The 18,597-nt window shown below is 36.4% G+C and overlaps 1 protein-coding gene across 2 annotated transcripts; it reads right to left on the bottom strand.

The window, feature by feature from the left end:
- Positions 1-324: 324 nt before the first annotated feature.
- Positions 325-5,406, bottom strand: smim19 (small integral membrane protein 19). Of its 2 annotated transcripts, none has more exons than XM_088627783.1 (3): positions 5,065-5,402; positions 3,532-3,656; positions 325-790 (listed from the first exon to the last, which is right to left on the bottom strand). In XM_088627783.1, exons 1-3 carry the CDS (start codon positions 5,229-5,231, stop codon positions 729-731), a joined length of 354 nt encoding a protein of 117 aa, XP_088483909.1. In that variant the 5' UTR covers positions 5,232-5,402; the 3' UTR covers positions 325-728. The 2 variants fall into 2 exon arrangements, with proteins under 2 accessions (XP_088483909.1, XP_088483919.1); XM_088627793.1 differs by lacking the exon at positions 325-790 and adding an exon at positions 797-2,861 and having other exon boundaries at positions 5,065-5,406.
- Positions 5,407-18,597: the final 13,191 nt, after the last annotated feature.

Raw genomic sequence — 18,597 nt, 5'->3', positions numbered from 1 at the left:
GGGATAAATAGACACAAAAAGATAAATTTAGAATGTCAATTTAGTCATTATGTCATTAAGTCTTTAGCTAGTAGACTGTGTGACCACCTATTATCAACAGATTGTTGTATTTTACTTTAATATGTTTCCAGATTAGAAGTAGCTGGCTTCATCCAGCCTCCAACATAAAAAATATCATAAAGGCATTGTTCTCTTGATAAGCAGGACTTATTGATTAATTTATGTTTTTCTTTTTTGATTTTTACATTTGACATTCAACGGGATACTTCACTTCATCACCTGGGCAATCAACAGCTTCATAGACAATAAGGCATTATCAATCAATTTAATGACACCAAAACCTTTAATAACCAAATTTTGAAAAGCATACAGGAATACCATACTATATATAAATATACATTTATTGATACTTAATATATTACAAGGTTCCTGCAATGGCAGGAACAAAGGCCAAAGGACAACAGAGAAACTCCTTGTTTGGTTATTGTTGGCAGGTTTGCAGTTTACCTCAAGATCAGTTAAATTAATGTCACGCTTAATAAGGATCACAAAGTACTGGCCTTTTGTTTATAACAGGAGGATGTTCCCTAATTTGTGTTAGGTACTGATTTTTAATTTCATTTGAAGAAAATGTTACATAAGGTTTTTTTTTGCACATCCTTACGCTCTTATTAAAAAAATGGTTACACTTTCATGTAATTAATAAAAATAAAAATCAATTTCAGTATTCACTCCATTGAAAGTTGCACACTATCGGGTTGAACGTGATGTTGCTGTTCATATTTTCTTGCTAGAAGTGAAAAGAAAACCATAGCTTTAAACAGTGGAACACCTTACATTTTCTTCAACAGTTAAAGGCAGATGTAACAACAAATTTTAAAAAATCTTTAAATCTATTCCAACTCTGGCACATTAAACAATTTAAACCTTTTGTAAAATATAATATAATACAATGATAGGGTGGTTGCTAAACTACCATTGGTACTTTCTGAAAAGCAAGGGAGAGACTACAATAATCCTCACCACCAGTGAAGATCGTTGTTAAAACCCACTCATATTAATGGAATACATACTGTGCTCTCCGAGCTCTGCGAAGTTGCCCCCCTACAAACAGCACAAATGAGTAAACACGTGACTATCAACAAGGAAGTTTACAGTTACCAACACACTCTGTGCTTGTGGTTTCCTGCAACATTGCTGAGTGACATCATACCCCCGAAAAAACAAAGTGCATCACTTCGGAAATGAAAGCAGCACAAACGCTACTTTCAATGGCGTAAACCAAGCACTAACAAATGCTTTGGTTTTCAGTGACTGTGCTGTTTCCTGGGGGTGGGGGGGTGACTTAATGGAGCTGGACAAGCAAACAGTTTCTGTGTTTTGTAGCACTGCATACTGCAAAGGACGATTTCAGCTGGGAGAAACGTGACACCTTACAAAGGCAGTCACATCTGAGTCTTCAGATGTTGTATTCTACACCAAAGATTGACAAGGAATACACAGATACGAGGACTGTTACATAATCGTGCTACTTTTTTCACGCAAGAGTGTTGTTAATACAAAGATAATGATAATGACTGTTTTTTAAGACGTTAGATATATTTTTAGTTATTTTATCTGAAAATAAAAATATCTTTCCAATATTTTTGCAATCTGCATATACGAGACTGTAAAGTTTCCAATACTGTTTTGCAGATGTGTTAAGAATTACCTGTGTCAATTTAGGACATAGTGCCCCTTTAAAACAAATCCTGGTTCTTTTTCACATTTATGAATTTGCATTGCATAAAAAATATAAAAACAATGGTGTTGTAATACAGGAAGTTCCTAATTCTTTTTAAATGTGTTGCTCTAAAGATGGATCGAATCTTTAAATGTCCCTTGATTTGCATATTTATTTAAGAAGGACACAATGAGAAACTGGTTATTTTTTCAGATTTAAAAAAGCACACAGCTACAAAGTATTAAGGTGTGCTAGTTAAAGCGTTTTTTAGGAACATACAATTGATTGCTAATTTTTAAGGCTTAACCAGCAACACTTCTGATTAGGGTATGATATTGGAGACAACTTTAATTTTTCTGTTCACACAAATGCACAGAAAATGTATTAAATGCAAAATTAACAGCTGCCTCTGGGCAAACAGAGAAACCAAATAGCAGACATTATCCTCGCACCAGTAACAGAGTGCTTGAACTTAACAGATGAGGTTACTGGAATCGCTGTATATGATAAGTGATTACCCGAAAAAGAAAGTACATCTCAGAAACTAAAGCAGCTGGGAATCTACTTTTAATGGCATAAATGGAGCGCTAATTAATATAACTGGTCTGGTTCTACTACGACATTACAGGGGGGCTGAGTGAGACTTGAAAAAAGAAGAGGCACCAGATCTCGGAAATGAAAGCAGCTGGGAAGCTACTTTCAACACCACAAACTGGCAGCAAAAAAGCATTAACAAATGAGACCAGTTCAGCTCTCCTATGCTCCTAAGTGATGTCATGCACTCGGGGAAAAAAAAAGGCACTGTATCTCAGAAACAAAAGCAACAGGCTATTTAAACTGAGCACTCCAAAATTACTTATTACTTATTTCATAGACTGTGGTACCAACTGAGACAATGCCACTATACCAGTAGCTTTAAATTTAACTTTGTAAATTATGCATTTTGTTGATTCTTTCATAGCCAACCCCCAATGTGCGATGTCCATGACCTGAAATTTTTGGAGTGCATTGATTGTCTTCAATGTAGTATTTTATACACTTTAAGAGGCCTATATGTAGTTCCAGAGACTTCAATTACACTTCCAAAGGGTATGTTATTATAGAAGTTCAGGTGGGTAGCTTCATCAGCATACGTAGTCTGCAAAGGAACAAGTAATACGTTTATTCCATACTGAAAAGAGAAGAAAAAAAACACAACACTTCAGACGTGGAGCCTTCTTCAGGTGTGTGACACACCTGAAGAAGGCTCTACGGCCGAAACGTTGTGTTTTCTTTCGTCTCCTTTCAGCATGGAATAATTCAATTACTTGTTATTATAGAATACACACCTAAAGAAGGCTTCACAGCCGAAACGTTGTGTTTTCTCTTTTCAGCATGGAATAAAACTATTACTTGTTCCTTTGTTATTGTAGAATTGTTTTATTCAAAGAAATACTTAAAGATGTAAATAAATTTGACTCATGTTTTCTGGGATTCAATTATTTATAACAAATATAATAAATTTGCTTTGTACAATAATATTATTATTGAATTACAAGATCTTTGGAATTGTATTAAGCAAAACATTATCCAACTTGTTACTATTTCCATTGTATGATGTTTTCCCTCTTGTCTTATTGAAAGGTGAATATGTCTGAAGAGCAGTTAAAATAAAGATGCCTCATCTTTGTTAAATTGTTCCATTGTTTGATTCATTTTGAAAAGTAAAAATTGAACTATGAAATGTTATGTAGGTTTTATAATAGTTAAGAAATTCAATAACATAAATCTACTGTATGTCTTTGCAATAAAAGAAGTATCTTTCTCACCAGCGGAGTACATCTCTAACTGTTGTCGTAGTCGCACTTTCTGCAAGCTGTCATAGAAGTTAGGCTCTGGTGTTATTCCTACAGTTGGTGGCAAGGTGAAAATCCTTGTTATTTTTCTTTTGTTTCTGAAAACATAAATAAAAAATGTCATCAATCTTATGAAAATGAGCAAACCCATCCATATTTTCTGTTGAAAGCTACTTATTCCAGCTAAGAGTAGCAGCAGCCTGCAGCCCCTCCTGGAAGAACAAAGTATAAGAAGTACAAAACCATGGATGAGGCAGCAGGGTGCCTACACCATCTACAATGTATACACACACAGGGACAATTTAGAGACAACAGTTAATCTAGCCAGCATGCCTTTGCATAGTGGAAGAAAATCAGATAATATGGAGAAAATCCACATGGACACAGGAAATAACATGAAAACTGCACACAAAAAGAGCTACAAGCCAGAGGTGAATGCTACATCAACAATGCTCCCTTGACACCTAAAATGAGAAACCATTTAAGTTAAAAAAGGGAATATTATAAGGAACACTACAGTCCTAGGAATTTTACTTTTTTGGTGGCATGTTTAAAATGTGAAAACAAAGGAAGTCATCATCATCAATACAGTGTAAAGGTTTTAATGGTCTCCAACATAACTAGATGGAACAAGAATGGAGACACTCAACATCAGAGATTGAATAATAGTACTTTATTATATTTTTCATTTCTCTCTCATTATATCTGTTATAACTGAACTATTTAAATCCTATATTAATATAATTAATTTTGAAAATTCGCAATTTGATTAAAAATTATAAGACAACAAAGGGAACCAAAGTGGAATTATTAATTAAAAAAATGTTTTAAGGGAAATATAGCAGTCAGATACCACTATTTATATTACAGTCGCGGTTGATTGTTGTGTGTACTCATTTCCTGAGATCAAGGGCCCTACATTTCAATTGTAATCTTGGAAGGTGAAATTGAGCCCTTACGAGTATGCCGGGCTGCTGAACTCTGTAAAATTAAGAATTTTTGTGTGCAAGGTTTGCTGCTTGTGAAATGATTAACAATGTTATTAAATGAAGAATACACAAAACAAACACGTTAGCAATAGAAAGGAAATTCATTCTCAAAACCCACGTTTCATAAATAAGTAAAACTGTTTGCTCATTACACTTCCGTTTTATAAACTTTGCAAACTATTTTTAATAGTACACAAATCACGGAAAACCTGTATTTAACATCAAGGTTGATTTTTTACAGTAGTACAGCTACACGGGAAATGGAACTGCCAGACCGACAAGTTTTAATCAATGACACTATCTTGATTGCGTTGTTAAAACAACGTAGAATAGCTTAAAATCTGACTGTGTAAAAGACGTGACCATACATGTTTATAGCATTTATATGGCAGCTACACCGACAGAAAATGTGTTTTACTTTATGCAGAAGCCTACCGTCAAATTGTACAAATAGCTCACTTTCTCAGCAACATCAAACAAAAACCTAAAAGAGAAGCACTTATATGAATTGACTTACTTTCTAGCATAAATGAGAAGGCCAAAGCTGACAAGAATAACGAGAAGATAGACATTTGTAGCTTCATTCCAGGCTTCGTGTACAGAGTAGTCAATACTACTAGTACCTTCATCGGCCATCACTCCGTAGCCTCCCATAATGATTAATAAATACAATTCTCTTTGCATAGGTACTTATAACTATACACTAAAGCACACGGTTCCTAGTAGTTTCTACACAAGCTGCATTCACAAATGTAGATTTACAGAAGCCTACACGGATCTGCAAGGTATCAGACAAAAAAAAAAAGCCACCATGTCACAGACAGTAGCGTGAAGCAAGCTACATTAAGCGACACTAGCTTGGCAGCACCTTTCAAAATAAAAGTACCCTAAACCCTGCCTCAAAAAATAATCTTGGACCAGTTAAAGTCACATTTATAGCACAACAACAATTTATACATCCTCACAACTAGGTGGAATGTGATAAATAGACCCACTGGTAATAGGAAATTGCAATCTTATTGGTGTTTTTATATCACTTCCTCCTTGCAAATTGACACAGAGCTGTACACTGCTAGACAGGAAAAAGTATCATTCCTGACCCCCAAAAAATTGTGCCTCTCCAAAAGTAGTTCAGATCTATTCTACAGACCCACAGGTAATAGTAAACCATCATGGTTTTCTCAGATAAGTGTCTCTGTCAAAACTGCTGGGGTTTATAGAGCACCTCCCATTCCCAGACTGGGACCATGCAGCAATGGGCAGGGAGTGGTCTCACCCCCCTCCCAACCAAACAAACATTTCTGCCTACTCAAATATACCTCAGATCTACTCTACAGACCCTCAGCTAATAGAAAATCACCATGGTTTTGTCAGATTAGTGTCTCTGTCAAAACTGCTGGGGTTTATATGACCACTTGCTGTAACCAGACTGGGACCGTGCAGCAATGGACAAGGTGTGGTCTCACCCCCTCCCGACCAAACCAAAATTTGTGCCTCTCCAAGTATAACTCAGATCTACGCTACAGATCCTCAGCTAATAGAAAATCACAGTGGTTTTGCCAGATAAGCATCTTTGCCAATGTTGCTGGTGTTTATTAGAACACTTGCTGTTCCCAGACTGGGACCGTGCAGTGATGGACAGGGAGTGGTCTCTCTTCTCTCCCTACCAAACCAAAATTTGTGCCTCTCCAAATATACCTCATATCTACGCTACAGACCCTCAGCTAATAGAAAATCACCATGGTTTTGCCAGAAAAGAGTCTTTGCTAAAGTTGCCGAGATTACTAAGACTACTTGCTGTTCCCAGACTGGGACCATGCAGTGATGGACTCATTCCCCTCTCAACCAAACCAAACTTTGTGCTTACTCAAAAAGTGACTCAGATCTGTTCTACAGACCCCCAACTAATAGTATATAACCATGGTTTTGCCAGATGAGTGTCCTTTGCCAATGTTGCTGGGGTTTGTAGGGACCATTTAGCGGCCGATACTAGATTTGTCTTGAAGGGCATGTTATCGCAATGTGAGCATTGTTAACACTTAACTGGATCATCCTTTCTGGTTTGAAATAAAGTGTCAATTTCACAATATTTTCCTTACTGTCTATGGGATAATTTTTTGGGGTGTAAATGTAAGACATATTATCAAACTTTGGTTTTCTGCTTTATTAAATTTATTAGAGTGTATTGAAATGGCCAAAATATTGAATAGACCTTCAGTGGTGATGTGTCTTTCATGGGAAGGTGGCTCTGCCACAGACATGGAGCCTTTTTGATTTGATCCGGTAATGTGGAAACGATGGCTCACATGTTGCCCAAGTACCAGTTGATAATTGATTCCCCCCATGCATTCCGATAGACTGGGAAGTAAAGATGACTTGCAGGTGTTCTGTATCAAAACACTACAGATTTTCTCTTAAATCATATCAGCTTTTATTATTTTGAGTGTAGAACTACTCAGACAGCATTCAAATGCTGCTTCAGCTGTCTGGCCTATTATCCTTTGGACACATAAATTCTGCACAGCAAAGGGGGGAGGAAAAACTTTGTTTAACTGCAAGAAAACCTCCATGGCTTGGGAGTTCAATTTTGGATGATGGAAGTTTCGCGAGAAATTCTCTAATTTTAGATTCTATGTCAATTTTACCTGGTTTGGCATCTATGGGTATTTTTGGAAATGTAAATAGCTTTAGTTCCCAGAAGGGTCTTGAAAGTCTTGTGTATTGTTACAGGTAAGGCTGTCTGTTTCTTTGTCACTGATTGCAAGCTATTCAAAGACTTTTTCAGTGCCTCTTTACTATGCAGTAGAGTTTATATGTAACTGTTCAGTGGGTCCAGGTTTTTTTGTGTTTCATGAGTATTGGCATTCTCAACTGTGAGTACATGGTTTGACCAAAATATGTCTCTGTCTGATGCCTCATTTATTTCTAGAAAACAAACACAACATTAGTTTAGTCTATGCTATGTGTTGGCTGTGTTGTGATGTTTTGATCATTTGCCTTAAATCTAAATTTCTGCCGAATGCACGAAAGTACCGCCCAATAATGTCCACCTCTACTTATAGACTTTCCTTCATGGCATATTGTTGATTTAATAATACATTGCACTTTACCAACACCTTCCAATTCCAACTGAAGTTTGCATTGGAATGTGCTCTGGGAATCTGAATCACAATAGCTTGTGGACAAGAGCTAAATCGTTGCTTCCAGACCACTGTTTGCTTACTCTTTGAGCAATTCTGTGTGACTATGTTCTCTAGAAAAGACTTGTATGAGGGTCGATTAACTCTTGAAAAACTCAGCTATCTGTACAAGCAAATTTTGGTATGCAAGAAACTACAGTTCTAGCAAAAGTCTACATGGGAAGTAATAAAGGTACTGTTTACTTGGCCACAAACAACCCAGGACATAAGGGGAATTATTAAATTGGCTGGGTCAATTCCTCTTGAAATCTATTGAAGATATCACTTTGCATATCTCATCTAACACTGGCTTTGAAAAGTAGCTGCTAGGATTGTTGATGGCAGGTTTGACTAAATTCAGTAAACAGCCAGGCAAAATCTTAAAACATTTAGAATAGAATTCCATATTTATTTTGGTCTGTATTGCCTTTTCTAATTAGCAACACTACATGACAAAATTTAACCAGCACTTGTTTAGGGCTTTTTTCAACCTGTTTTTGAGAATTTAATGATAGGTGGCTTGTTGTGATCATTTGGATGACCATAAATTTTGTGTTTATTATTTAGACTAAAAATGTTTGGTTGTATTGATAGGTGTGCTCCTACTCTGTTCTGTCTGTTGTTTCCAGTGTTTTGCTGTCCTTCTGGTGTTTCTCTCTCTCTGGGAGTATATATTTCTGGGTCTTTCATTTGCTTTCGCTCAGCATTGATGTTCGGATGTCCAGAGACCCACCTAGCACCAGGTCGCCCCACGTCCGCTACCTGAGGGCTAACCCCCGTTTTGCTGCTACGCATAGGGTCTTTTACGCTCTCCTGCCATTCCACAGTTAGTCCTTTCCGACATCCGTGACAATAGGGGATTCTTGGAATGAATGCCTGAGTTTTTGTGGAATTTTCTTTTCTTGTTCCATTGCTCCTCTTCCACAAGGGCAGGAGACAGTTATTCTACACAAATTCAGTCTTATCTTATCACAAAATTCCCTTTCATGTGCTTTGAAAAGAGTTCCTAACCTTCCCACACATTCATTTGGAACTTTATCTCAGAAATTAATGTAGTCCATCCATCTTTTCATATTGCTGAAATCTGCCCATTAGTATGTCTGTCCATATTGGGATTGACGACAGGAGATTTAATTTGAACCAAAATAGTCATTGGGCTCTTTGTTCTCCTGTCTGTTTATATCTGCCATTGCCTTAATGTACATTTTTTAAATGGTGAAGAAATGGAGAATTCACATTCTCTATGCATCCAAAATCAACAGTGCTGAGTCCTCAGCACCTGTAACAGTGGGGACACTGCTAGTGTTCAGTTGTGACACTCGACTTCTGAGATTGGAAATAAACTGTGTGACAGGTGTGTTACTGTATCTACTACCCATGAAAATGCAGGTGTCATAAATATGAGCAGACAGGTCTTCTAATACCATGGAATTAACTATGACACTAAAGATATACATGCTGACTCTGCAAAGTTTCCTGGGTTATTTTAGCTGGTTTTGGAAAATTACCACTGTGCTCGTGTTTTAATTTCAGGGGTGTTCTCATAACAGCAACCATGTAGATTCATACCATCGACATCACTTCTGCACATGCTGTGCATTTCACTTTTGGAGGGAATAACACGAGGAACAATTTCCTTGGGTGATGGATGCACTACATACAATACTACTTTCCACTTCTGTATCACCATTTAGCTTGACCTCCCTATCCTGGGAAACCATCTGTTTATTGTCTGTCTTAGCACAGTAAGCCCCCAAAATTAGATAATCCAGCACTGTTTGAGCACCAATGCTTATGTGATACATCAATTTTACTTTTTTCTGGTAACATCTGATTTATTATGTATTAGACTGCTGATTGCATCACATTTGTTCATGTAACTGAACCCAGTTTTTAATGCCGTGGCTTTAACATCACAATTTTCTGAGCAACACAGAAACCCTACAAATTCAATATCAGAATGTCATTCTGTGTCATACCTACCCAATCAAAGTTAAACCTCTCATTGCAAGCATTGCACTCCACCTTTGTTTTTTTTGGCTGTTGGGTGATTTACAGATGCATTACGGTTTTTGCCTTTTCAAAACATTGCCAGTCACCACTCTATGTCTAAGAACCTATTTTTATTGTATGGTTACTCCGTGTCACAGCTATGGTTTTGGTCACAATACTATGATCTTCAGTGTCAGCATTACTTTGGTTGGGATCACAGTTGTTGTTTACACTTTTCCCTGTCCATCACTGCATGGTCCCAGTCTGGGAACAGCAAGCGATCCTATAAACCCCAGCAACTTTAGCAAAGACACTTATCTCACAAAACCATTGTTATGTACTATTAGCTGACGGTCTTTAGAGTAGATCTGAGGCATTTTTGAAGATGCACAAATTTATGTTTGATCTGGAGGGGGGTGAGACAGCTCCCTGTCCATCACTGCACGCTCCCAGTCTGGGAATTGGAGGTGCTCTATAAACCCCAGCAGCTTTAGCAAAGACACTTATCTGACAAAACCATGGTGATGTACTATTAGCTGAGGATCTGTAGAATAGATCTGAGGTATTTTTGGAGACGCACAAATTTTGGTTTGGTCGGGAGGGGAGTTAGACCACTCCTTGCACCATCACTGCACGGTCCCAGTCTGGGAATGGGAGTTGCTCTATAAACCCCAGCAGTTTTGACAGAGACACTTATCTGACAAAAACAAGTTGATTTTCTATTAGCTGAGAGTCTGTGTAATAGATTCCATCCACCTTTGGAGAGGCACAAATTTCCCCCATCCAATTCTGCACTGCAGTTTTTCTAGAGGTGATCCACACAGACCTAAAACTAATAAAGACTTAAAACTGAATGAAGAAGGGTGATTTGCTATTGGCTGACTGTCTTAAAATTGTATGTTTCACCAGTTTTGATGGTGCAAAAAATATGTTTTTGTCCCTGGTTATAGTTTAAAAAACTGATTGAGGTGATTTAAAATAAAAAAAAATGACTCTCTCAAATTCTGGCAGAATGTTGAAGGAATTACAGTTAACAACGAAGAAATAACAAAGCAGGTGTTTCAGTTGCTTCTCACTTCGCTTAATGTTGCTATACTCCTCATACTGTTGCTATACTCTGTGGTAGCTGAAGAACTTTTATTTTGATTGAAATTCGGCTATTTACATACACTTCCGGATCATTCGTGTCGCTTAGTCTAGCTAGCTTTACGCTACTAGCGGCCGAGCGTTCAAAACAATCGAAAAGCGTGGCTGAAAAAGAGGTGCGTCGGCAACTGGCTATAAGGCTCATTGCTCTTGCTGGCGCCAACTAGGGAGGAGGTGTGAAACTCTTGCAAGTTACGCTGTTCGTGTCTGTGAATTTTGTGCAATTGAAAATTAATTTCCAAGTATGAATTATATTGTATTTCCAATGTCATGATCTTATGCGTTTAATGTAAATAGCAAATTAATGAAAATACACTGTAAATTAATGTACACAATTTAAAAATGTCAATTGTTCTTGACAAAATCAACCCTTGTCATACATAACAATTAGAATTATAGAGCAATTGCAACAAAATACATCATATTATTAAGGAACAATTATTTTGTAGAAAAGCTTTGTGAATGCAGCCTAGAAATTCAAGTGATTAAATTAAAGTAATTGAAGTTAATTTACTTCAACAATTGGAACATTTATTATTAATAATATTTATTCCTGTAAAAAAAAAGTGCAGCAGTCAGGTTCAACACATGCAGTCCAATACAGAGCTTCATGAAGTGCATACTCTCATTTCTACAAACTTTACAAAACAACTACAAATTGTAACTAACTACATCACTTACCAATTCCGCAGATAATCTATCATTAAAATATCTAGATCAAAACAGTATTCTTGGGGAAGTAAGCTGATATACCGTGGTACAGGTAACATTTACAATAAACTGAAAAAGCTATGTAGAGAGAGAGAGTGGGCATAGACTCCCAACTGTCTTGCCCAGTGAGGAGACGGGGGATGCAGGTCTACCTGTTGGCAATTGTCCTGAGATTGCCCTCCCCAAGAGGACATTGGAGGGAAATTGGAGGGTTGTGCTTTCAGCTCCACTCATAGCTTTACCACTCAAACTCCATTTGAGTGTATTGGTACATGATCTTTATTGATGTGCTGGAAAGGAGCCACTCTGTGTACTGTCTTGTCTTGGTTATCATTGATTATGCAAGTCTGTATCCTAGAACAATCCTGCTTCTGTCTATGTCCACTGGCAGGATTGCAGAGGAGCTGAACTGGGTGTTCACAAGAGTTGGAATCCTGAAGGAGCTGCTCATGGACTAGGCTAAACAGTTCATGACTCAGTAATGCAGACAGATCCATGGTTGACAGATATTTTATCTGTTAACTATCAACCAATAAATATTTATTAAACATCTGTGGAAATATAAGGGAAAAAATGACTAATATTTAATTTACTAAAGATTTTGGAATTTCGTAGACAACTGTGTTTGAAGAAACTACTGTTTCTTACTGCAATAATGGTGTACAATTGATTATTCCTTTAGCTGATTTAGCTCCATCTCTCAATTTTCTAACTCCTTCTTCAATTTCAGAGTCGCGGGGGAGCCAGAGCATATCCCAGCAAACAACTGGGGCAAGGCAGTGTTGTGTCATATAAATGACAAAGTTCAGGTGTCTGTGAAGCAGAAGTCTCTTTATTTCATATGCATATGGAAGTCCGGCTTGCAACCACCAGACCTAAAAAAATAAGTAGCTGAAGATGGTCCTTTATATCTTAAAACAAAAAGAGTTACTATGAAGCATTCTAAACAAATGATAAGACAGCAACACATACCAATTAATTATATCTAAGTTGCAGACTGGAGAACAGTTAATTCTTTTCATGTTCTGGGCGTACAGCCAGCTTACCAAATACATGCCCTTTATCTTACTGACCAAGGACAAGCAGCATCTTTATATATTTGGGCGCAAAGCTAACTTCAAGCCACTAGACTGCATAGTTTGCAAAAATACAAAAACAAGAAATTATATTATTTCACTTCCCAGGTGTCTCTCTTATCTCTTCACAGGACACACCCTGCTGGGACACAAACACTCACACCAGGGACAATCACACAAGCAAATTAATCTACCATTGTGTTTTTGGACTGTGGGAGGAAACCGGAGTACCTGGAGGAAACACATGATTACACAGGGAGAACATACAAACTCCATACCGATAGCATGCCGGGAATCAAACCCCAGCTGCAAGGCAGTAATACCAACCACTGCACCAATGTGCTGATTTAGTTGATTCTGCTTAATTGCAGTACAATCCAGTATCCAACCAGAACAGATTGGAGAGAACTGTATCTTTCAGTAGGAATACAGTGGACATTAGACAGTGTAGTCTTACAGACCTATATTATCTGAGAACAGATAAAAATGGCAGTGATATTGTCCTAGATGCTACTCACCCCCTCTGTAATCAGTATGTATTTTACCATCTGGAAGCAGGATACAGTCCGTCTTATGAAGATCAAACAAGGTTTTCGAGCTTTGTGCCTGCATCCATAATGATGTTGAATTCTAAGGTTTTCCTTATATCTATTCTCTATCATAGATTCATGGACATATCACTCAAGCACTTCCCCCTTTTTACCTGATACCATATAATTAATTCACCTGTTTTTATTATTTTAATATTAGTGGGTAACTACAGAATACATTGGACAGTTTAACTTTTTTTAACTATTGTGTTTTTATGCTACATGTACAGGGGTGTTTTTAGTGCATTTGTATGATTGAGGGATTGTGTTCTTTAAATTGCCAAGCAGCATAAATTACATTCCTCATGGAAAAATAAAGTTCTTCTAATTCTACCCACAATGTGGGATCATAATTAATGGCATCTGAAGCTCAGTTCCTAGAGAGGTTGAATGCCGTTTTTCAGCTGAACTGTTAGTTTCTTTATCTATGTTGTCTAATAAAATGGAAACATTTACATCACTTTGAGCCTTGGATTAATTTGAGGAAACTGCATCTCAAACCATATTAGGTAGAAAATGCAGTTTTGAATAAAAAAGTGTTACAAAGCCATCAATCATTAAATAATAACCTATCAATTCATTGCTTAATTTAGATCACAACACACAGTCACCTTCAAATAAGTTCCAAAATACATAATGTCATATCATAATGTGTTTTATTTGTTGCTCTGTTCTAATTAATCAGTTTCTTATGGTTCTTGTTATTTTGTTATTTGTTATTTTTTTCTTATTTGTGTTTTTTTTTTGTTTGCTGTGTAAAATTGTTTTTCCCATGTGGAATTATTACCTAAAACTCCTGCTAGCCACCTGATTTTATGTGTGTGATTAAAAAAAATCAGTCCAATCCATAAAAATCCAGTTAAGAAAGTCCACATAATCTCAAATAGTGCGTCAGTTTTTTCTTTCCGTTTGATACCAAGGTTCATGCTGTGCAAATAATATTATTAAGCAATACAAATATATTTTTATTTCCCTTACCAAGGTATTTACAACAAATGTGATCAACTGCTTTGGGAAACAGTAATTAAATTCAATAGTCATATAGAAAAAAATAAATATAATTTCACATTCAGGTGTATATGCAATTGACCTAATAATCTTATATGAGTCCACCTTATAAAAATGAATTTATGAAAACATGAACACAGTACAAGCTCTTGCCGTCTGATAATCACGTGTCAATAATTCGACCATGTGATCGGTCAGACTCGTAACCCAGAACAAAACCTTTGTTCCAGTCATTCATTCGATTTTTTAAAACTTTATTTTAACAACAAAAATAGATACAATACAAACAAGAGTACATATAACTTATTAATAACATCGTAAGGGATACATACTATAATACAATTACACTTTATGAAAAAAGATTAAACAAGGTAAATAAAGATAAGGTCCGCACAGATTTCATGTTCTTACATTTCGAAATGGTCTGTAAATACACTTTCACGTCTATTTTGTACGATTCAAACAGGACTCTTGGCAGATATTTCGCTTTATGTATATAATGACGTGAAATTATAATCCAATTACAAAATATATATATATTTATTATTTTCTAAGGGATTAAAATTTAACATAATGTCTATTCCTTTAAAAGTAATATCAATATTAGCCTTTTTTTCATTCATGTTTAGTACCATGAAGCTACTGACATTAAGCAACCCGAATGATCCGGAAGTGACCATCAAGTAATCAAAGTAAAAGTAAAAGTACTTCAGCCTCTATAGTAGCCCATGAAGAGTATAGCAACATTAAGTGGAGCGACAAGCAGCACCTGCTTTGTTATTTTTTTGTGGTAATTCGTAATTCCCTGAACATTTTGCTGAATTTTTATAGGGCATCTCCAAATTTGACAAATTTTAGATTATTACATTTTTGCATTGATTTTGTAGCATGTGTCTTCTATTTATACTTCTATCTGTAAATTTTCAGTACTAGAATTGTTTTCTTATAAATGTTATTTTTTCTATTCAATGAAAAGTGTTTTGTGATGGGAACTGTATCAAATATTTGTTTATTGTATGTAAAAAAACCATTTTTAAAAAATAGTTCAGGTGGGTAGCTGCGTCAGCATGCGTAGGCTGCAAAGGAACAAGTAATAGGTTTAATCCATGCTTAAAAATAAAAGAAGAAAGAGAACTTGCATTTTAAAAAAATTGTATACAATCAATATATTAAACCATAACAGGGACAAAAACATATTCATTGCACCACCAAAAGTGGTGAAACATGCAATGTTGAGACTCTCAACCAATAGCAAATCACCCTTCTTCATTCAGTTTTAAGTCTTTAATAATGTAATTGGTCTGTGTGGCTCACCTCTAGAAAAACTGCAGTGCAGAATTGCACTGCAGAAGAGGGAAAGGATAGTCCTGAACAAATTAAAATTTATGCCTCTCCAAAAGTGGCCGGAATCTATTGTACAGACCCACGGCTAATAGAAAATCACCTAGTTTATGTTAGATTATTGTCTCTGCCAATGCTGCTTGGGTTTAGACCACTTCCTATTCCCAGACTGGGACAATGCAGTGCTGGGAAGGGAAAAGTCTCACTCCTGACCACACAAAAATTTGTACCTCTTCAAAAGTTGCTGCAGTGTATTGTACAGACCCATAGCTAATAGTAAGCTAATAGTAAAAATTGCAAATGACAAAATATAAAAAAAATTGTGCTTTTCCAAAAGTAGACACAATCTATTGTACAGCCTACAGATAATAGTAAATGACCACTGTTTGGTCAGATAAGTGTCTTTGCCAATGTTACTGCAGTTTATAGACCACGTCCTGTTCCCAGAATGGTACAGCGCAGTGCTAGACAGGGAAAAGTGTCTCTCCCGACTAAACTCACAGTAAAGGGGAAATGCACCAGTGGGCCCAATTACATTGTTAAAAATTGGGTTCAGCTTGTTTGCTACTATCCAACTGAGCAAAAAAAATATTCAGCTCATTTACATGGTGGGGTGTGTGCTAAAGCAAGCTATTAATATGAGTGACCAATCATGGATTTGATCCCATACCACACCTCCTGTGCATTATTTCCATTCATTGATTCTTCTACCTTGGATTTACTGTATAGTTTTCATTTAGCCTGTTTGAATTATGTCTGTTTCTTCCTTTGAATCACTTTCCCCTTTAATCTATCATTTGTTCTGAATGCCTGCTCTTTCTTCATAAGCAATTTTTTAATCTATGAGGACACCCAGAGTTTACCGTTTGCAGAGATAACAATTTGTTTATACGGGATCACATTTTAAAAAAAATAGGTAGGAGGTAACAAAATCAGCCTGGTCATTGACATATTCACAGTGAAAAACATTCCAGTCTGTACAATCAAAAGGAGCCTTGCAAAGCTTACATTTATACATATATCTCATCTAACACCGGCTCTATCTGGGACATTGATGGGAAAGCTGCTGACAGGATTAATGACGGTGGTTTTAACCTAACAGCTAGGAACAATGCTGAGACCTTCTATATAAGATTCTACATTCTACATATTTTATTCTGTATTGCATTCATATTAATGACATACTGCATGGTAGTATTACATCAGCAGTTGTGTAGGGTGTTATCCGATCTATATGTTTTCTTTACCCAGGTAAAATGGCCACTTTGACCTGTGCTTGAGAATATGCAGACAAGTAACCTGCTGTGATCATTTAGGTGACCAATAATTTTGCATTCATCTAGATAAAAAAAAGTTTTGATTTTTATTACTGATGTTTTTGGAATGAAGACCTGAAATATTGTGGATTTCTCCTTTTTGTTTCATTCCTCCTCTTCCACAAAGACAGGAGACTTACTTATTTCTGATAAATTCAATCTTATATTGTCACAAAATTCCCTATAATTATAATTCCCTATTCCCTCTTCGAAAAAAAAATGTTACGTTTCACACATCGATAAATCCTTATTTTTTCTTTATTTTGAAACATGAGTGATTTTGACATTTACTACAAATAGATGTAGTCAATGAATTAAACCAAATGTTCTCAGTTTGTTAACATCACCCAAAGTTTTAATGTTTATATTTTGAAAATTATCAAGAAATTGATTAGACAATTTTAATCTCTCTATGCTTTCAACATCTTTTTGTCTACATAAGACACTTCAACACTTGTAACATTAGGACATTATTAGTATTCAGTTGTAAAATCTGACTTTTGAGATTTGAAATGGACAGTGTGACAAGAGTTTCATACCCAAGATAATGCTGGCATCATAAATACAGTACAAGCTGTCAAGTCTTCTAATCCAGTGGAATTTACTACTAGGACAATGGAGATATACAGTACATGGCATTATATCTTTGATCCTTTCCACTATGCTGGTTTTTACACTGTTCACTAGCTTGCCTCATAACACGACTTTTACAAGCTCTGATTATAGTGAATATTAGTTCATGCACTGGTGCAGTCCCTTTGACATATTTCCAAAACCTTTAAAGATATATTTCTATTTTGTTCCTGCTGAAAATATTTGGTGAGGCTCTGAACAACACTGTGGAGTGTTCACTATTAATTTGGAAGGTTACTGTGTTATGCCTGAAAATGTTCTTTTCTTGCTCTTTTAATAGCTGTTAAAAGTTGCACTATGCAGCACTTTGGGGTGTTTTCCTCACTCATAAAAGCTATGGACACAACTGTATGTGGTGGGACAGAACCACATTCAATGAACTCATACTACAATTTTTTTTGTCCTAAGTGGCATCTGTGTATCTTTACTTCAAAGCATTTCAATTTTAGTGGTGGTATTTTTAAAAGAGCTATTAGTGTATTTTTTAATACACAATTCATATAAATTTAATACACAATTGACACAAATGTCTACATCACTACTGTAATAATAATAATAATAATAATAATAATAACAATAATAATAATAATAATAATAATAATAATAATAATAATAATATTTGCTTACACTTATATAGTGCTTTTCTGGACACTACACTCAAAGCGCTTTACAGGTAACGGGGACACCCCTCCACCACCACCAATGTGCAGCATCCACCTGGATGATGCAACGGCAGCCATAGTGCGCCAGAATGCTCACCACACATCAGCTATCAGTGGGGAGGAGAAATAGTAATGAAGCCAATTCATAGATGGGATTATTAGGAGGTCATGTTACGCCCCTACTCTTTTCAAGAAACGCCCTGGGATTTTTAATGACCACAGAGTCAGGACCTCGGTTTTATGTCTCATCTGAACTGACGGCACCTGTTTACAGTATAGTGTCCCTGTCACTATAATGGGGCATTAGGACCCACATGGACTGCAGGGTGAACGCCCCCTGCTGGCTCCACTAACACCTCTTCCAGCAGCAACCTTAGTTTTTCCCAGGAGGTCTCC

This window comes from Lepisosteus platostomus, chromosome 1, assembly GCF_059453375.1.
Source record: "Lepisosteus platostomus isolate fLepPlt1 chromosome 1, fLepPlt1.hap1, whole genome shotgun sequence".
NCBI classification, from domain to species: domain Eukaryota; kingdom Metazoa; phylum Chordata; class Actinopteri; order Semionotiformes; family Lepisosteidae; genus Lepisosteus; species Lepisosteus platostomus.
The sequence above is the reverse complement of the archived record's forward strand: the minus strand, read 5'-3'. Positions and strand labels throughout refer to the sequence as shown.